This window comes from Heloderma suspectum, chromosome 6 (genome assembly GCF_057233095.1).
Source record: "Heloderma suspectum isolate Gila_16-S chromosome 6, 16-S_ref, whole genome shotgun sequence".
In the NCBI taxonomy this organism is placed as follows: Eukaryota; Metazoa; Chordata; class Lepidosauria; order Squamata; family Helodermatidae; genus Heloderma; species Heloderma suspectum.
In genome coordinates, this window is record NC_139463.1 from 68,028,040 (window position 1) to 68,044,944 (window position 16,905).

The 16,905-nt window shown below is 46.6% G+C and overlaps 1 protein-coding gene across 1 annotated transcript in view; it reads left to right on the plus strand.

The window, feature by feature from the left end:
• The window catches only part of SRCIN1 (SRC kinase signaling inhibitor 1), a 185,932-nt gene that overhangs the window by 104,259 nt on the left and 64,768 nt on the right, over positions 1–16,905 (plus strand). The window contains exons 4-7 of the mRNA XM_084804718.1: positions 1,246–1,444; positions 4,617–4,710; positions 8,737–9,566; positions 16,391–16,483. Of these exons, the coding sequence (XP_084660844.1) occupies positions 1,246–1,444; positions 4,617–4,710; positions 8,737–9,566; positions 16,391–16,483 (1,216 nt within the window). The remainder of the gene's footprint in view (positions 1–1,245; positions 1,445–4,616; positions 4,711–8,736; positions 9,567–16,390; positions 16,484–16,905) is intronic.

A 16,905-nucleotide genomic window follows, 5' to 3' on the forward strand; every position in this document is an offset into this window, starting at 1 on the left:
CTCTCTGGCATGTGCCCCCCTGAGCTCAGTAGGCAGAGTGTCGGCCTCATGATCTGAAGAACCTGATTTCGAGTCTCGGAGAATGCGGGGGCTCATATGGCCTTTCAGGGGAGGAGCCATCAGGGCAAGGAAGATCCCAGGTTTGCTCTCTGGCCTCTCCAGGTAAACGTATCTCAAGTAGCAGGGCCAGGACAGACCTCTGCCTGAGACCTTAGGTGCGCTCCCCAACCTGGCATTCGACTCCAGATGTGTCGAATGACAACTTCCATCACCCCAGTGACGATGACAGCTTGGGAGGATAGGAGTTGTAGCCCAACACATCTGGAGGACACCAGGTTGGGAAGGCTGCCTTAGAGAGCCGCTGCCAGTCAGAGCAGACCATGCTGGACTAAAGGGACCCATGGTCTCGCTCAGCACAGCTTCATACAGATTGCATAAATTAATTAACTTATTTATCCCCATTTATATTAACAATTATAATTTGCCTTTTTAAAAATACACTTGCTGACAGAAATGTGTATTTTGAATATAAATAAATGAATGTTACAAACACTGTGCAGTTGAAAAACACACACATTAAAACTCCTTTTTGAACAAACACCAGCTGGGAGATCCAAATGTCACGTCAAAGTCACTCCTTTAGCTACTCCCATTTGCCTGATGAATTAAAAAGGGCTTTATTTATCTCTGAAGTTCAAGGAGAGATGGGCACGGGTGGAGTTCCTTAGAGACAGGATCTCAGAGGTTCGGTTCACGTGTAGCGATAGGCCAAGGTTCTGGGGAACCCTGATTGATCGTTGATGCGCAGTGTTTTTGTACTTGCTGCCCAATCACTCCCGCTGCAAGCGGGAGCAGCTAAACAAATCATGGACCTTCTGTTAATGGTTTAACATTACTTGTGGACCAGGAGCTGTACCTTGTTTCTCCCCCAATATGCCAGAGTCATAAGCCATGATTTGTTGTTGCCTTGTGACAACACAAGCCAGAGTTCTCAGTTCGCATGTAATGCTAAGTAAACCATGTGATGTGTGAACCAGGCAAGTGTCTTGGCAGTGACTGGACTCTGCTACAGGTAGCCACTGAATGCATCTCCCAGAGAAACGGAACATTTAGCAGACTGCCCCCCACCCAAGATCTCAGCCAGTGTGGGGCTCACATTTGAGGGTAGATGGTTCTGTCAGTTGTCTGCGTCGCTTAACCTGTTTCCCTCCTCCCACCCTCCCCTGTAACCCTCAATTTCCTTAGGCATCCTTTTCCTGCAGTTCGGGGATGAGACGAGGCGGGTTCACATCACCCATGAAATTAGCAGCATGGATACTCTGCATGCCCTCATCGTCCACATGTTTCCTCAGAAGCTGACAATGGGCATGCTCAAGTCCCCCAACACTGCCATCCTGATCAAGGACGAGTCCCGCAATGTCTTCTACGAGCTGGAGGATGTCAGGTGAGAAGCATGCCTCGCTGAAGGTGCCAAATTTTTGGTACAAGCATGACAGTGACTACTGAATAGGCGCTATCTTTGAGGCTGGGGCTGTGGCTCAGCGGTAGAGCACATGCTTTGCATGCAGAAGGTCTCAGGTTCCCCCCACAGCTTCTCTGGGTAGGACTAGGAAAGAACCTTGCATACCCCCTGCAGAGCCACTGCCAGTCAGTGTTGACAGTACTTGTCAGGAGCGCCCTAGCGGCCTCTTTCAGTACACTCCAATAGCCAACTCAAGACACAGACGAAAGGATTATTTTTAAGGCTTTAATCCTTTTACAACTAAATGACTCTTTCAGATGCTAATCACCAGCGACTAAGCAATGAACAGCAGAGTAGCCTATGCTCTGGGTAGGTAGTTGGTCCCCATTTGAAGGAGAATCACTTGAAGACCCTGAACTTATGGGCTAGGGAGAGATCCTCCCTCTTTCCCTTGGGTCCACGGGAGGTGGCCGTTGCTTGCGTGCCAAACGGACGCTACGCCTCCTTTCCGCACCCTCCATCGCTCCCTGCGTCTGTGTCGAGCGTCTAGCAAGCCCCCCTCCCGCACTCTCTCACTGCCCGGGTCACTATCTATCTCAGGAATGCTGGCAGGAGGAATCTCTGCCAGCTGCTGTGCCTGTGAGGGATGAGCTGGCTCCTCTCCCACGGATTGCTGATCCTCCTCAGAATCAGAACTGCTCTGGGGTTCTATCGGCTCAGTTTCCACCCTGACAGTACTGAGCTAGATGGACCAATGGTCTGACTCAGTATGTAGCAGCTTCCTATGTTTCTATATGTGGCTGGATAGGGCTGCCTCCGCCCCATGTTAGAATCCTAGAGTTGGAAGCGACCCTGGAGGCCATCTAGTCCAACCCTTGGCTCGATGCAGGAAATCCAGAACTAGAGCATCCCCAGCAGATGGCGGTTCGGCCTCTGCTTGAAGACCTCCAGTGAGGGAGAGCCCAACACCCCTCTAGGGTCCATTGTTGAACTGCTCTTACTCAAATAAGTTTCTCTTAAAGTTCAGACAAAATTCACCATCCTCTCACTTCAGCCTCTTAGAGCTAGTTCTTCTTTCTAGGGCAGCAGAGAACAAGTCTTTGCTGTCTTCTATTGGATGGTTTTAAAAGGGGGTTACACAAATTCCTGGACAAATAGTCCTGATGGCTATGTGCTACCTCCAGTACCAGAGGCAGTGAGCCTGCATACACCAGTTGCTGGGGAACATGGGCGGGAGGGTGCTGTTGCACTGGTGTCCTGCTTGTGGGTCCCCGGTCGACAGCTGGTTGTCCACTGTGCGAACAGAATGCTGGACTAGATGGACCCTTGGTCTGATCCAGCAGAGCTCTTCTTATGTTCTTCACTGTTCAGGCATTTGAAAAGTGCCACCATATCCCCTCTCAGTCTTTTCTTCTCCAGGCTAAATGTACCCAGTTTCGTCAACACTTCCTCATAGGAGTTGTTTTCCATACCTCTGACCAACTTTGTTGCCCTTCTCTGAACTAGGGTTGTATGAGAAATTCATTTCAGTTTGTTTTTGATCAGGATTTTACCCGGTTCGCACCTTCCAGACTGAACGCTTTCAGATGCAGCCTGCAATCACCGTCTGTACATTTCTGAGCTTGCAGTGTGATTCATGGATCCAAAAAAATGTGTTTGGCAGCAGCATGTGTTCATTTGAAAAATGCACATGAAAGACATGTACTTTTGAAAAATGCATACAAATATGCTTTAATCAATGGGAGTGTACGTTTCTAAAATGCGCACAGTTGATGCATACATTTGGAAAAATACACACGAAAATTCACACCGATTTTCATGCAAAAGGAAAAAAAAACCAAAGCTTACAATCTGATATGGACTTGGCTTAGAACAAGCTTCGAGATGGACTTCTGAGAACTTCAGCATGCTCGAGTTTTACTGTTTTTCACATCCCTACTCTGAACCCATTCCAATTTGTCTACATCCTTCTTAAAGTGCAGCTCCCAGAAACTGACACAGTACTTCAAATGAGGTCTCATTAGTGCAGAATAAAGTGCTGTTTTTCTTTTCACTCCATGAGAATTGTAGGAGGCTGGGTGAGGGGTGGGTAGAAGAACGTTATATTTTTTATTTAAAAAAACATATATCAAGATCTTTCAGTAAAAGATTCATTAAAAATACACTTTGGCTAGAGACTTGTTGTAGCAACATTTCACTCTCGTCTTCTATTCCGTCCTTTTCAAGTTGTTAAGAATATAAGGGCCCTGCTGGATCATACCGGCTGCTCTAGCATTCTTTCTCTGACAATGGCCAGGCAGAAGCTTCTGTCCTCCCCTGTTGCCTGTCTCCAGCATCTACTATTCAGATGTTGACTGCCTCTGAACCTGGAGGCTCTATTTAGCTGTTGTAGCTAATAGTTATAAAACTCTCTTCCACGAATTGCTGAATCCATCTAAGGCAGTGGTCATCACCACATCTGTGGCAACTGATTCCATCAGTTAATTATGTGTTGTATGAAGAAGCTTTCTTTTGTCTGCCTATTATCTACTGCCAATCAATTTAATTGGGTGATGCTGCATTCTGGCATTATGAGAGCAGGAGAAAAACGTAGCTCTAGCCACTCTCTCTATAGTATACGTAATTGTTAGCCACCTCTATCAAGCTGCTTTTCAGTCCTCTTTGCTTTATCAATCTCTCTCTCTAGCATATCCCCCCTCTAAGCCATTTTGATAGATCAGAGAGCAGGCCACCTTTCTGCCCTTTGGGGAATCTCTGTTTGTAGTTTTACGGGGTTCCTTTGATGTGAACCTTGGGAATTCAACCCCAAACTTACTAGCAAGTGCTAAAATGCAGGGATGTGTGTAACTCATAGTAGGAGTGCTGAACCCAAGCACAAGATCCATGTGCAACAATGTAGGAAGAACTGGGTGGACAAACCCACATTTCTGTATACCCAAGCAACAGATTACTGAAGAAAATGTGCAAATCCTCAGTGCTGGGGGGAGCTGATCTGCACCTGCATGAAGGCCTCTGGCAGCTGGTGTGGGCCAATTACATCATCAGATGGCCTCTGTGCAGCTGCCACTGCTGCTGTCATGGTTGCCCATAATTTGGTCCTTGAAATAATAACTGTGCATTTGTCTCATTAATTCTTTTGCCTTTGTTCTTGCAGGGATATCCAGGACAGAAGCATTATCAAAATCTACCGGAAAGAGCCTCTGTACGCCTCCTTCCCTGGATCCCACATCACCAATGGTGACTTGCGGGTAAGAGCAGTGAGTTGCACAGGGGCTGCTAAAGGGCTGTTATCCTCTTTCCTGGAATGTGGTGGTAGGTGAAGGGGGCAGATTCCTAAGGACCTTTCCAGCAATGTCTATGCTATTCAGCACAATCTAGGGGTGCACGAAAGCCACTTACCTGGTCTCGCAGCTTGCTTCGCGGTGGGGGGGAGGCGCTTCGCTGCTCCCCCCGAAGTTCAGGCCGGCGGGGGGAGGCTTCCCTCCTCGCCCGGCCAAAATTCAGGCCGGGGGGAGGCTTCCCGCCTCGCCTGGCCAAAATGCAGGCCGGGGAGGAGGTGCCTCGCCCGGCCGCGAAATAAAAAGTAAAAAAAAACAAAAAAACTGCCCCCGTGATAGGCTACGTGACGATTAACGTAGCCTATCACGGCTAGATCTGCAAAGTCAGCCGTGATAGGCTATGTTAATCGTCACGTAGCCTATCATAGGTGACTTAAAAAAAAAAAAGTGCGTACGCAAATGGCGGCCCCCATAGGGAGCCGCCATTCGCATTCCTTATTTACAGCGACCAAATAAGGAACGCGAATGGCGGCTCCCTATGGGGGCCGCCATTAGCTGTACGCGCTTTTTTTTTTTTTAAGTCACCCGTGATAGGCTACGTGACGATTTACGTAGCCTATCACGGCTGACTTTGCGAATCTAGCCGTGATAGGCTACGTTAATCGTCACGTAGCCTATCATGGGGGTGTGTTTTTTTTTTAACTTTTATTGGAATGGCGGCGGCGGCAGCCGGTCAAAAGACCGGCTGCCGCCTCTGCCCCTGTCGAAGACCTGCCGAACCGCCGCCGGGACCCGCCGCTGGAGGGGACATTTGGGAAAGGTAAGTCCCATCCCGGGCGGGGGGCAGGGGGGGCAGAGAATTTCTCCCCGAAACTACTTCGGGGGGCCGAATACGTTGGCACTCGGCCCCCCGAAGTTTCGGGAAGAAATTCTCCCCCATCCCTAGCACAATCCAGATGATGATCTTCTAGCAAGCATGCATTTCTGCAGATGTGGAGCAGCATGTTTTTTACACTCTGTCACAGCCCTCCTTTCTTAACGCCTAGTGCACACCAGACTAGCAAAGGCAGGGAAAATTTCCTTGTAGTCTGAAGACTGTAGATTTTGAGCTAAGGGTGTATGGTTTCCCTGCCAAACCTCCAGAAAGTGATAGTAAAACCCAGGGGTCCAATCCAGGATTCTTTCTTCCTCTTCTCCCTTCAGGAGAACTGAGAAACTCTACAGCTAGACCCACTTTGCAAGCCTGACTTCATATCCTATTGCTGATTCTGTAGGACACTTGACTTTCCCCTGAGTTTTAAATATTGGAGACATGTTGCAATATCCTAACTCATAAGGAGAATCCTGTACTTCTGATAGCTGTGGAGAAAGGGGATGTCATTGGGGCCGGGAGTTCAACATGGGCTTGCCTTTCTATAGATTTGAGTCCAAGATCACAAATTCCGGTTACCCAGAAGTATGCTACTTTCAGGAGAGTGTTTACACAGCCTTCATCAGGCACAACATGAACGTGTGCCAGTGTGGAAAGTGCACATGCAAAAACCCGAGTAGTTTGAAGCTTGGGGTATACACACACGGGAGTGACTGTATTTAGGGATGAGGCTGGATGAGCAACGGGTGGAAGCAGTCACTGATGGGGGAACAGCAGTAATTGTGTGTGCTTCTTTGGAAAGAGTTATGGGGTGCACCATCAGTCATGGCCAGCAAATGTTGTTCTAGGAAAATGGATGGTCAGAGCTCTGGCAGTGAAGTAATAAACATGATAATCAGGGCATTAATCAGAGCAATGAATGTTCTGGAAGGAGGAGAGAGAGTGAAAGGAAGGAAGGAAGGAGAAGAGAAGAGAAGAGAAGAGAAGAGAAGAGAAGAGAAAGTGAAGGAGGGTGGGGGTGAAGCCCAACACAAGTAGTTACTTTGGAAGGTGACCTGGTATCAGGTATGGTGGTCAGAAGAAAAAGGGATTCTGCCTTTGTCTCTTCACTGGCAGCTTTGTGTATATTATGCATTTCTATGATTGTCCCACACCAGCATGGAATTTGATACTGAAATTTGTTACAGGCCTGGGAGGGCGTGTGTGGCTTTTCCACCTGGCAGACCCTTCCTTACAAGGGTTCCCCAGGAAAAGGTTTCTGATAGGCTGCTACCAGTCAGGATGAACCTCCTGACACACCCTAATCTGTCTAGCTGCTTGGGGAGTTTCTGAGCCCTATTGCCAAGGACCCTCCCTTCTACCCAGCCCCAGGAAAAAATAAAAAAACACAGAATTTAACAAAGCTGTTTTAAAAAATATTTAACATACAAGAAGTAGCTTTGTAACCATGCAATCTTTTACGTAGGGAAGAGTTTAGTGAGAAATCCCTTTGGAAACAACACAGCCAAACGTCTAAATATAAAAAAGAAGTTTATTTAAGGGCGGGGGGGGGGGAGTAAAAGGAAGGCAACAATCACACACATACACAGAATTCCAAATAAAACAAATAAAGTCAATCTAACTCATCTAGTAACATGTTACCTCCTTGAGTAGAATCTTGGGTTCCAGAGCATATACAAATTTTATTGCAGAGAGGATGGTCTGACAGAGAACATCTTGGCCTCCAGTTAATGGTATATGGAAAGCTCTAGAAGGAGTGAATTAACCCTTACTTTTATGTGGATCTGAGTTTAGTAAAGGCCCTCCCCGTAGCAGAGACTGATGGTTGTTTTGTCCAATAATGTGATAGGCTCCATTTCTGATGTCAGTGGTTTAGCCAGCAAACCAGCAAATTACCTAGTGACTGGACCCATCTTCTTAGTGACTGTAGATGTACATCTCAAAAGCCCAAGCTGGTTGGAACCTGTCAGCCTATTCTAAAAAAGAGCTTAGGTTTTGGTTGCATCTTTGGGGACAAAAAAGTGAGATTAGCCTATTCAGTTTATCCGACAGGGTACCAACTGATCAGATGCTCTAGGGGGCACTGTTGAGTTACTTTAGAAATAGGAGTTTGTCACAGGCTCCAAATTCAAATATCTCAATTTCCTAGTTTTCTCTTTTAAAGGGGGATAGCCCTTACACAGTGCTGCAGTAGTAAATTTTGACATGTAGACACTCATGACAGTCCCCATAGCCACTCCCCCAAGGAGAGTCCCAAAATTCAGTCAGCTATGTTTCTCTGTATGAGCAAACCAGTTCTAGCCATTTTCATCTCCACCAGGAGCAGCTCTTTTGTAAAGCTAATGGGTCTTCATTGCCCACTCAAGACCAAGCCACCCCCAAATACTTTGCATTACAATAGGGAACAAAAGATGGTTGCTGGGAGAATTAATTTCCCCCAGCAGCTCTGCTGATTGCAGCTCAGCTCAGAAGGAACAGGGAACTGGGGGGTGGCGGCAGATTATGTCAGAGTCCCTGCTAATAAAAAAAGTGCTGGTGCTGCATCCCTGTGAGCTCTGACTCCACTACACCACTGCACTTACAGCTAAAAAGGATAGATATGAAAATGTGTGGGCAATTCCCCGCCAGCCAGAGTAGGACTGTCTTCAGTGGGGAGGAGGCAGAGTTTCAGTGCTCCTTGCCCCTCCTCTCATGGCTAAAAGAAGCCAATTACATAAACTACTCAGCTCGCAGGCCTAATTCACACAGCAGATGAAGTGGTAAAATGGTTCCAAGTTTCTACCACTTCATACTGCAGTATTTATTGCAAACAGAAAACCATATGTCAAGGAGAAGAATTCTAGCCTAGCCTTTCCCCTGATATGCTAGATTAATATGTGCAGGGATTTTCTTTTCCATGGGGAAGCGTTCATATGATGACCCCCCCACCCCTGCATTCTGAAGAGGGTATGGTCCAGTTTTACCACTTCTGTTTGCTTGAACTAGGCCATAGGAATAAGTGATGGGTTTTCATTTGGATTCACTCTTCCCTCCTTTATCTTACATCTTCTCACCTAAGTCCCATGTGTAACGGGCAGACGAGGACTCTTAACATTCTCATCTTCTCTGACTTCTTGTCCCTCCAGAGAGAGATGGTCTACACTTCCAGGGACTCCTCTCCCACCCGACGCCTAAACAGCATGTCCCCAGCTTCCCACCTCACCTCTGGCTCCCCTCCACCAGTGCTTCAATCGTCCTCGCCTTCCCGTTCCCGTATGTCTTACAGTGGTGGGCGCCCACCTTCCTACGCCGGCAGCCCTGTGCACCATGGTGAACGCCTCTCCAACCTGCCTCCGGCCCAAGGCGTCTCACCAAGTCCAAGTGCCATCTTGGAACGCCGGGATGTCAAACCGGATGAAGATCTGGCTGGGAAGAATATGGTGCTGGTGAAGAACGAGGGGCTATACGCTGACCCCTACAGCATGGTGCATGAGGGACGTTTGAGCATTACATCCACTCAGTCACTGGCTGGGATGGGGGACCCTTTTGCCTACCCCGGGGGACTCTATAAGCGGGGCTCTGTCCGTTCCCTCAGCACCTATTCAGCTGCTGCCCTGCAGTCAGAACTAGAAGACAGCTTATATAAACCCAATGCACAGATCTATAGTGATACCTATGGTCCAGGGATGGGCTTTCGCTTACCCCCATCATCCCCCCAGAAAATTGCCGATGGACGGCTGGTGGATGTTCAGCAGAGCCAAAGCCCCCACAGCCCTTACTCTGGGTCTCCAAGCCGCTCCTCACCAGTGCGCCAGTCTTTCCGTAAAGACTCTTGCTCCTCTGTCTTTATGGAAAGCCCTGTCAACAAGCCACGGAACCCCAGTTCTTCCGGGCCTCCAGAGCTCTTCCCTGGACCTGGGGAACGCCCCCTTTCCGGGTTCAGCTCCCCAGTGCCTGCCAAGGATACAGAAACAAGGTAAGATTATGTGTATGCATGTCTGTGTGGATGCATGCATGCATGATGGATACATAGGATGCTTGATTGCTTGTGTGCGTGAGAAAGAGAGAAGGGGGGAGAGAGAGAGAGAGAGAAAGAAAATGGGTGGGTGGGTGAGCCTGGATGAGATAGAGTGAGAGTATATCTGGGTGGTGATTCAGATTAAGAGAGAAAAAGAGATACGGGGAGAACAAGTTGGTTAGCTGGGGGTGGGGAGGGGGGAGAGAGATTGCGCGTGCGAGAGAGAGAGAGAGAGAGAGAGAGAGAGAAAAGAGTTTATGTTCTGTGAAACAGGTTTATCTGGGCGTTGAAAACTGTGGGTTCACAAGATTTGTTCAGTATGTTAAGGCTCAGACTCTACCTCTGCTTTATACTTAGTCTCTTGGGCAGGTTACTTGGCCTTTGAGACTAGCCACTCCTCCCATGGGAGCCATTTTGTGGTGGTGCCCAAGAAAATTTCCCAAATGTGCCCATGAGCCCAAAATGTTGCCTACCCTTGCCTTAGGCTCTGTATAATTCTTTTTTCCAATCCTTCTTTCACTTTGGATCTTCCTTTCTTCACTTCTCCCCCGCTAACCCTTTTTCCCTTCAGGTGTCTGCCTCTTCTTCCCATACTTCCCCCATGCCTCTGCTTTTCAGTTCAATTCCCTGAAAATTGTGGATGCTTTCAAGCCTTTAGCCACCCAGCATGCCCAGAAACCACACAGCACTTTCTCTCCTTAGCCCTGTGTGAAGTCTTTCTTACATCCAAATTGACCTTTTTGATTCCCGTGCAGAAGTGGCATGTCAACATTCTTTTGCTTCTATGCGACTCCTTTTTGCAGGATTTGCCATCTTTGTTCACTTGGTTATTATGGAGAATCCAGACTATGTTGTTGACAAACTGTTGCATTACAGTATTTGCTGTGTTGTGCTCCTCTATTTTTTCAGACCTGATTTGTGTTGGTTTTTTAAAATTAAAAACACAGTTGCAACAGCTGCATGACCAGTGTGAACAGACAAAATGTTTTTAAAAGCTGTTCAGGGCACTCTGCCTTTATTTAGGGGTGGGGAACTTGTAGCTCTCCAGATGTTGTTAGACTTCAACTCTCATAATCTCTGGCTATTGTCCATGCTGGCTGGGGCTAATAGGAATTGGAGTCCAGCAATATCTGGAGGGTCACAGGTTCCCCGCCCCTGATTTCCCCTGATTCAAATTTTCCTGCTTGCACTGTCTGCCTTCTTCTTACTTCCTGTTGAGTATAACAGCTGAATTGCTGGTGAATAGCCTGTTAATTACCTGTTAGAGCACAATCCTATGCAAGTCTACTCAGAACTAAATCCCACTGGGTTCAATGGGGCTTACTTCTGAGTAAATGTGTTTAGAATTGCACAGTTAATAGCCATTCCTGTTTCTGCACAGGTTTACTTACTGTTTTCTTCCTGTTATTTATTTCATTTCATTTTTATATAGCAAAATAGTGCTATTTCTCTAAAGAAAAAATAAAATAAAAAAATGAGAAGAAACCAGTAATTAAAGCCCCCTCCCCAACAGCAGCTGAAATTAAGGCAATTAATTAAGGCAATTAAAAGAGGCTACTCAAGGGGCAATTAAGGGATAATTCATCACTAATCTCCCAGCCTCAATCAATAATAAGCAATAAAATGGGCAGAATCTACAAGTAGGAAGCTTTTAATTAACATCAGAAAGGGTCTTTGCTGAATGGGACTTGATTCTGAGTAAATGTTATAGAATGATCTTGGCCATGGGGAAGGGATTTCTGGGTAACATAATGCTATATTACAAGCTTTGTAGGACCTCTGTTTTAATCCCACTTCCATGTGATTGTGGAAAAACAATGCCTCCGCAGCACTGAAAGGCTGAGAAAGCAGCTGTTTTCACCCTGAGTAGGTGGAATAGATATGTGTGTTCCATGCTACCATAGCACTTAATCCACTCCCCATCTTGTGGGTGGACTCCTTCCCCCATTCTTTTTAGGGGGCTAGCTGAAGATGTATTCAGGCAAATTAGATAGCAAAAGAATGTGTGCCTTATCTCATATTTAATCTTCCCGTATCTACATCTCCACAGCCAGGATGGTTTCTCAGCTGTCAGCTGAGTTGTCAGGGGGAATGGTAGGAACAGAGCTCATTAGGATAACAAAAAGATAGAAAGAAAGAAATGATTAGAAACAGCAAGAGAGAGAGAGAGCGTGGGGGGAGTGAAAGGCAAGCAGGAGAGGTCAAAGGAATGACAACCGTGGTCCTGTCAGAAGTTAATGTACAGGAAAGTGTGTGAGATAAATTTCTCCTCCGTGCAAAACCTTCAAGGAACGCTGACTGAGGAAGGCTTTTGGGATGGACATTTTCAGAAGAGAGTAGCCCCCAAAAGCAAAGCCGCATTTTGCATCAGGTTTGGTGTCATCATATATGCGGGGGCTGGGTTTGCCTTTCCCTTCCCGAGGTAAGCCTTGCCCCCTTTCAAGGGCCGTGGCCGCCAGAAGGAAGGGCTCTGTAACCTCACGTAGGCCAAGCAGCACTCATCTTGACAGCATGTTGTTGTTGTTGTTCAGTCGTTCAGTCGTGTCCGACTCTTCGTGACCCCATGGACCATAGCATGCCAGGCCTTCCTGTCCTGCGCTCTCTCCCGGAGCGTGCTCAAGTTCATATTCATTGCATCCGTGATGCTATCTAGCCATCTCATCCTCTGCCGTCCCCTTCTCCTTTTGCTTTCAGTCTTTCCCAGCATCAGGGTCTTTTCCAGAGAGTTTTCTCTTCGCATTAGGTGGCCAAAATATTTCAGCTTCAGCTTCAGTATCTGTCCTTCCAATGAGCACTCAGGGTTGATTTCCTTTAGAATTGACTGATTTGACTTCCTTGCAGTCCAGGGGACTCGTAAGAGTCTTCTCCAGCACCACAGTTCGAAAGCATCAATTCTTCGGCGCTCAGCCTTCCTTATAGTCCAGCTCTCACAGCCATACGTTGCTACTGGGAAAACCATAGCTTTGATTAGACGGACCTTTGTCGGCAAAGTGATGTCTCTGCTTCTTACTATGCTGTCTAGGTTTGCCATAGCTTTCCTCCCAAGAAGCAAGTGTCATTTAATTTCATGGCTACAGTGGCCATCTGCGGTGATCTTGGAGCCCAAGAAAGTAAAATCTGTCACTGCTTCCATTTCTTCCCCTTCTATATGCCAGGAAGTGATGGGGCCAGATGCCATGATCTTAGTTTTTGTAATGTTGTGTTTCAAACCAGCTTTTGCACTCTCCTCTTTCACCCTCAACAAGAGGCTCTTGAGATCCTCTTCGCTTTCTGCCATTAGGGTGGTATCGTCTGCATATCGGAGGTTATTGATAATTCTCCTGGCAATCTTAATTCCGACCTGTGATTCATCCAACCCGGCGTTTCTCATGATGTACTCTGCATATAAGTTAAATAAGCAGGGCGACAATTTGCAGCCTTATCGTACTCCTTTCCCAATTTTGAACCACTCGGTTGTTCCATGTCGGGTTCTTACTGTTGCTTCTTGACCCTCGTACAGGTTTCTCAGGGGACAGGTAAGGTGGTCTGGTATTCCCATCACTTTAAGGATTTGCCACAGTTCATTATGATCCACACAATCAAAGGCTTTAGCGTAGTCAGTGAAGCAGAAATAGACGTTTTTCTGGAATTCTCTTGCTTTCTCCATGATCCAGCGAATGTTGGCGATTTGATCTCTCGTTCCTCTGCCTCTTCGAAACCCAGCTTGTACTTCCGGTAGTTCTCGGTTCGCATACTGCTGAAGCCTAGCTTGTAGGATTTTGAGCATCACCTTGCTGGCATGTGAAATGAGCGCAGTTGTGCTGCAGTTTGAACACTCTTTGGCGTTGCCCTTCTTTGGAATTGGAATGTAAACTGACCTTTTCCAGTCTTGCGGCCATTGTTGAGTGTTCCAAATTTGTTGGCATATTGAATGCAGCACTTTAACAGCATCATCTTTTAGGATTTTAAATAGCTCAGCTGGAATACTGTCATCTCCGCTAGCTTTGTTGTTACTAATGCTTCCTAAGGCCCACTTGACTTCACACTCTAGGATGTCCGGCTCAAGTTCAGTGACCGCACTATCATGGCTATCAGGGACATTCAGATCTTTTCTATATAGTTCTTCTGTGTATTCTTTCCACCTCTTCTTAATCTCATCTGCTTCTGTTAGGTCCCAGCCTTCTTTGTCCTTTATCATGCCCATCTTTGCACAAAACATTCCCTTGATATCTCCGGTTTTCTTGAAAAGATCTCTAGTCTTTCCTATTCTATTGTTTTCCTCAATTTCTTTGCATTGTTCATTTAAGAAGGCCTTCTTGTCTCTCCTTGCTATTCTCTGGAACTCTGCATTCAGTTGGATATATCTTCCCCTTTCTCCCTTACTTTTCGCTTCCCTTCTTTCCTCAGCTACTTGTAAAGCCTCATCAGACAGCCACTTTGCTTTCTTGCATTTCTTTTTCTTTGGGATGGATTGAGTTGCTGCCTCCTGAACAATGTTACAGACCTCCGTCCATAGTTCCTCAGGCACTCTTGTCTATCAGGTCTAATCCCTGAAATCTATTCCTTACCTCCACTGTATATTCATCAGGGATATGATTTAGGTCATACCTGAATGGTTTAGTGGTTTTCCCGACGTTCTTCAATTTAAGCCGAAATTTTGCAACAAGAAGCTCATGATCTGAGCCACAGTCAGCTCCAGGTCTTGTTTTTACTGACTGTATGGAGCTTCTCCATCTTTGGCTGCAAAGAACATAATCAATCTGATTTCGATATTGACCATCTGGTGATGTCCATGTGTAGAGTCGTCTCTTGTGCTGTTGGAAAAGAGTGTTTGCTATGATCAGCGTGTTCTCTTGGCAAAACTCTATTAGCTTTTGTCCTGCTTCATTTTGTACACCAAGGCCATGCCTGCCTGTTATCCCGGTGATTTCTTGACTTCCTACTTTAGCATTCCAATCCCCTATGATGAAGAGGACATCTTTTTTTGGTGTTAGTTCTAGAAGGTGTTGTAGATCTTCATAGAACCGATCAACTTCAGCTTCTTCGGCCTCAGTGGTTGGGGTATAGACTTGAATTACTGTGATGTTGAATGGTTTGCCTTGGATTCGTACTGAGATCATTCTGTTGTTTTTAAGATTGTACCCCAGTACTGCCTTTCCCACCCTTTTGTTGACTATGAGTGCTACTCCATTTCTTCTAAGGGATTCTTGCCCACAGTAGTAGATAAGATGGTCACCTGAATTAAATTCGCCCATGCCTGTCCATTTTAGTTGGCTGATTCCCAAGATGTCGATGTTCAATCTTGCCATCTCATGTCTGACCACCTCCAGCTTACCTTGATTCATTGATCTGACATTCCAGGTTCCTAAACAATATTGTTCTTTACAGCATCGGATTTTCTTTTCACCACCAGGCACATCCACAGCTGACTGTCCTTTCGGCTTTGGCCCAGCCACTTCACTCTTTCTGGCACTACTTGGAAATACCCTCTGCTCTTCCCCAGTAGTATATTGGACACCTTCCGACCTGAGGGGCTCATCTTCCGGCGTCATATCTTTTAGCCTTGTGATACATTCCATGGGGTTTTCTTGGCAAGAATACTGGAGTGGGTTGCCATTTCCTTCTCCAGTGGACCACATTTTGTCAGAACTCTCTGCCATGACCTGTCCGTCTTGGGTAGCCCTGCACGGCATAGCTTATGGCTTCACTGAGTTACGCAAGCCCCTTCGCCACAACAAGGCAGTGATCCATGAAAGGGCTTGACAGCATAGGCAAATTTTATTGGCACAATAGCTACTTCCATCAACAGGGTGGGGATGGTGTTTGATTCCCTTCTAGAATTAGGCCCACCTACCTAAAGAGATGACTTCTTTTCCCTTTGCCGTGCTCCACTGCAATCTCTTAGATGGACTAATGCCTAAACTACCTGTTCTGAGGAGATTAGTAGGCACTGATGACATGATAATCACCAGAAGCCAAACTTCCACGTTAGGAAAAGGAGTTTATAGGACATGTGCACCGTTACAAGCGTCTGTTTAGCTGCGAGGGCTTGTGGGTGAACTCCCCCATTAACATTCCAGTTTGCCAAAATGGCTTTCCTCCTCTCTGGATCTGGACCTCGTTTATGCTGTTGCCTTCATGCCCCTGTTGTGAGTTTCCCAGAAGCATTTGGTTGGCCACTGTGGGAAAACAGGATGCTGGCCAAGATTGGTCTGATTCAACCGGGCTCTTATGTTCTTCCATTCCTTATGTCCTCAGGAAGCCTGCTTTGCTCCATTGCTCCTTGGTTTTTACTGTATTGTGAAGGCACCGCTCTTCCAGAGGGCTTTGGGGAGCATGATAAATTGAGTTTTCTCAGATGCTGAGGTGTTGTTTTTTTTAATGTAATCTTTCTGCTGTTTTTTTTTCCTAGGAGATGATATTGTTTCTTTACTATTATTTTTATTTGCTATGATGAGTTTAGCATTTTGACTTTTTTTTTGGTAAGCTGGCTGCGATATCCAAGAGACAGGGAGGATATAGATGTTTTAAAATGAGATATACATTTGTTTATCTTTATGTCCACTCATACTGCCGTGCTACTACAACAACCTGTGGCCCTCCAGATGTTGTTGGACTGCAGCTCCCATCAGCCCTTGCCAGCAAAGCCCAGTGGTGAGGGATGATGGGAGTTGCCATCCAATAACATCTGGAGGGCCACAAGATGCCCAGCCCTGTACTAGGCAGAGAAGAAAGAGGGGAGAAGCTTGTTCTGTACCCACCCCATTTTTCACATGGTTTTCTTTCTTCTTCTTTCCATTAAGGGAACGCATGGAAGCCATGGAGAAACAGATTGCCAGCCTCACAGGATTGGTGCAGAGTGCGCTGATGAGAAGCTCTGATGCAGAAAACCCTAGGTAAGAGAGAGTGTGTGTGTGTGTGTGTGTGTGTTTGGGGGCAGGGGATGCATGTTCTTGCTGCTGTTCTCTTGGCTTTGGCAGAAGTGGATTAGGCCTTTCTTTGGTGAGTGTAAATCAGGGTGTTACCCAACTACAGATCCATTTCCAGCAAATGGTTCCTCCTGGCCTGGCTCTGCTCTTGGACTAGTCAAAGTTGGGCTGCATTAATAGAAGTATAGCTTCCAAATCATGTGAAGTACTAGTTCCCCTTGACTCGGCACTGGTTAGGCCTCATCTTGAGTACCGTGTCCAATTCTGGGCACCACGCTTTAAGAAGGATGCAGACACACTGGAAAAGGTTCAGAGGTGGGCAACTAAGATGTTCAAGGGGACTGAAAACGTTGCCCTATGAGGAGAGACTGAAAGAACTGGCCATGTTT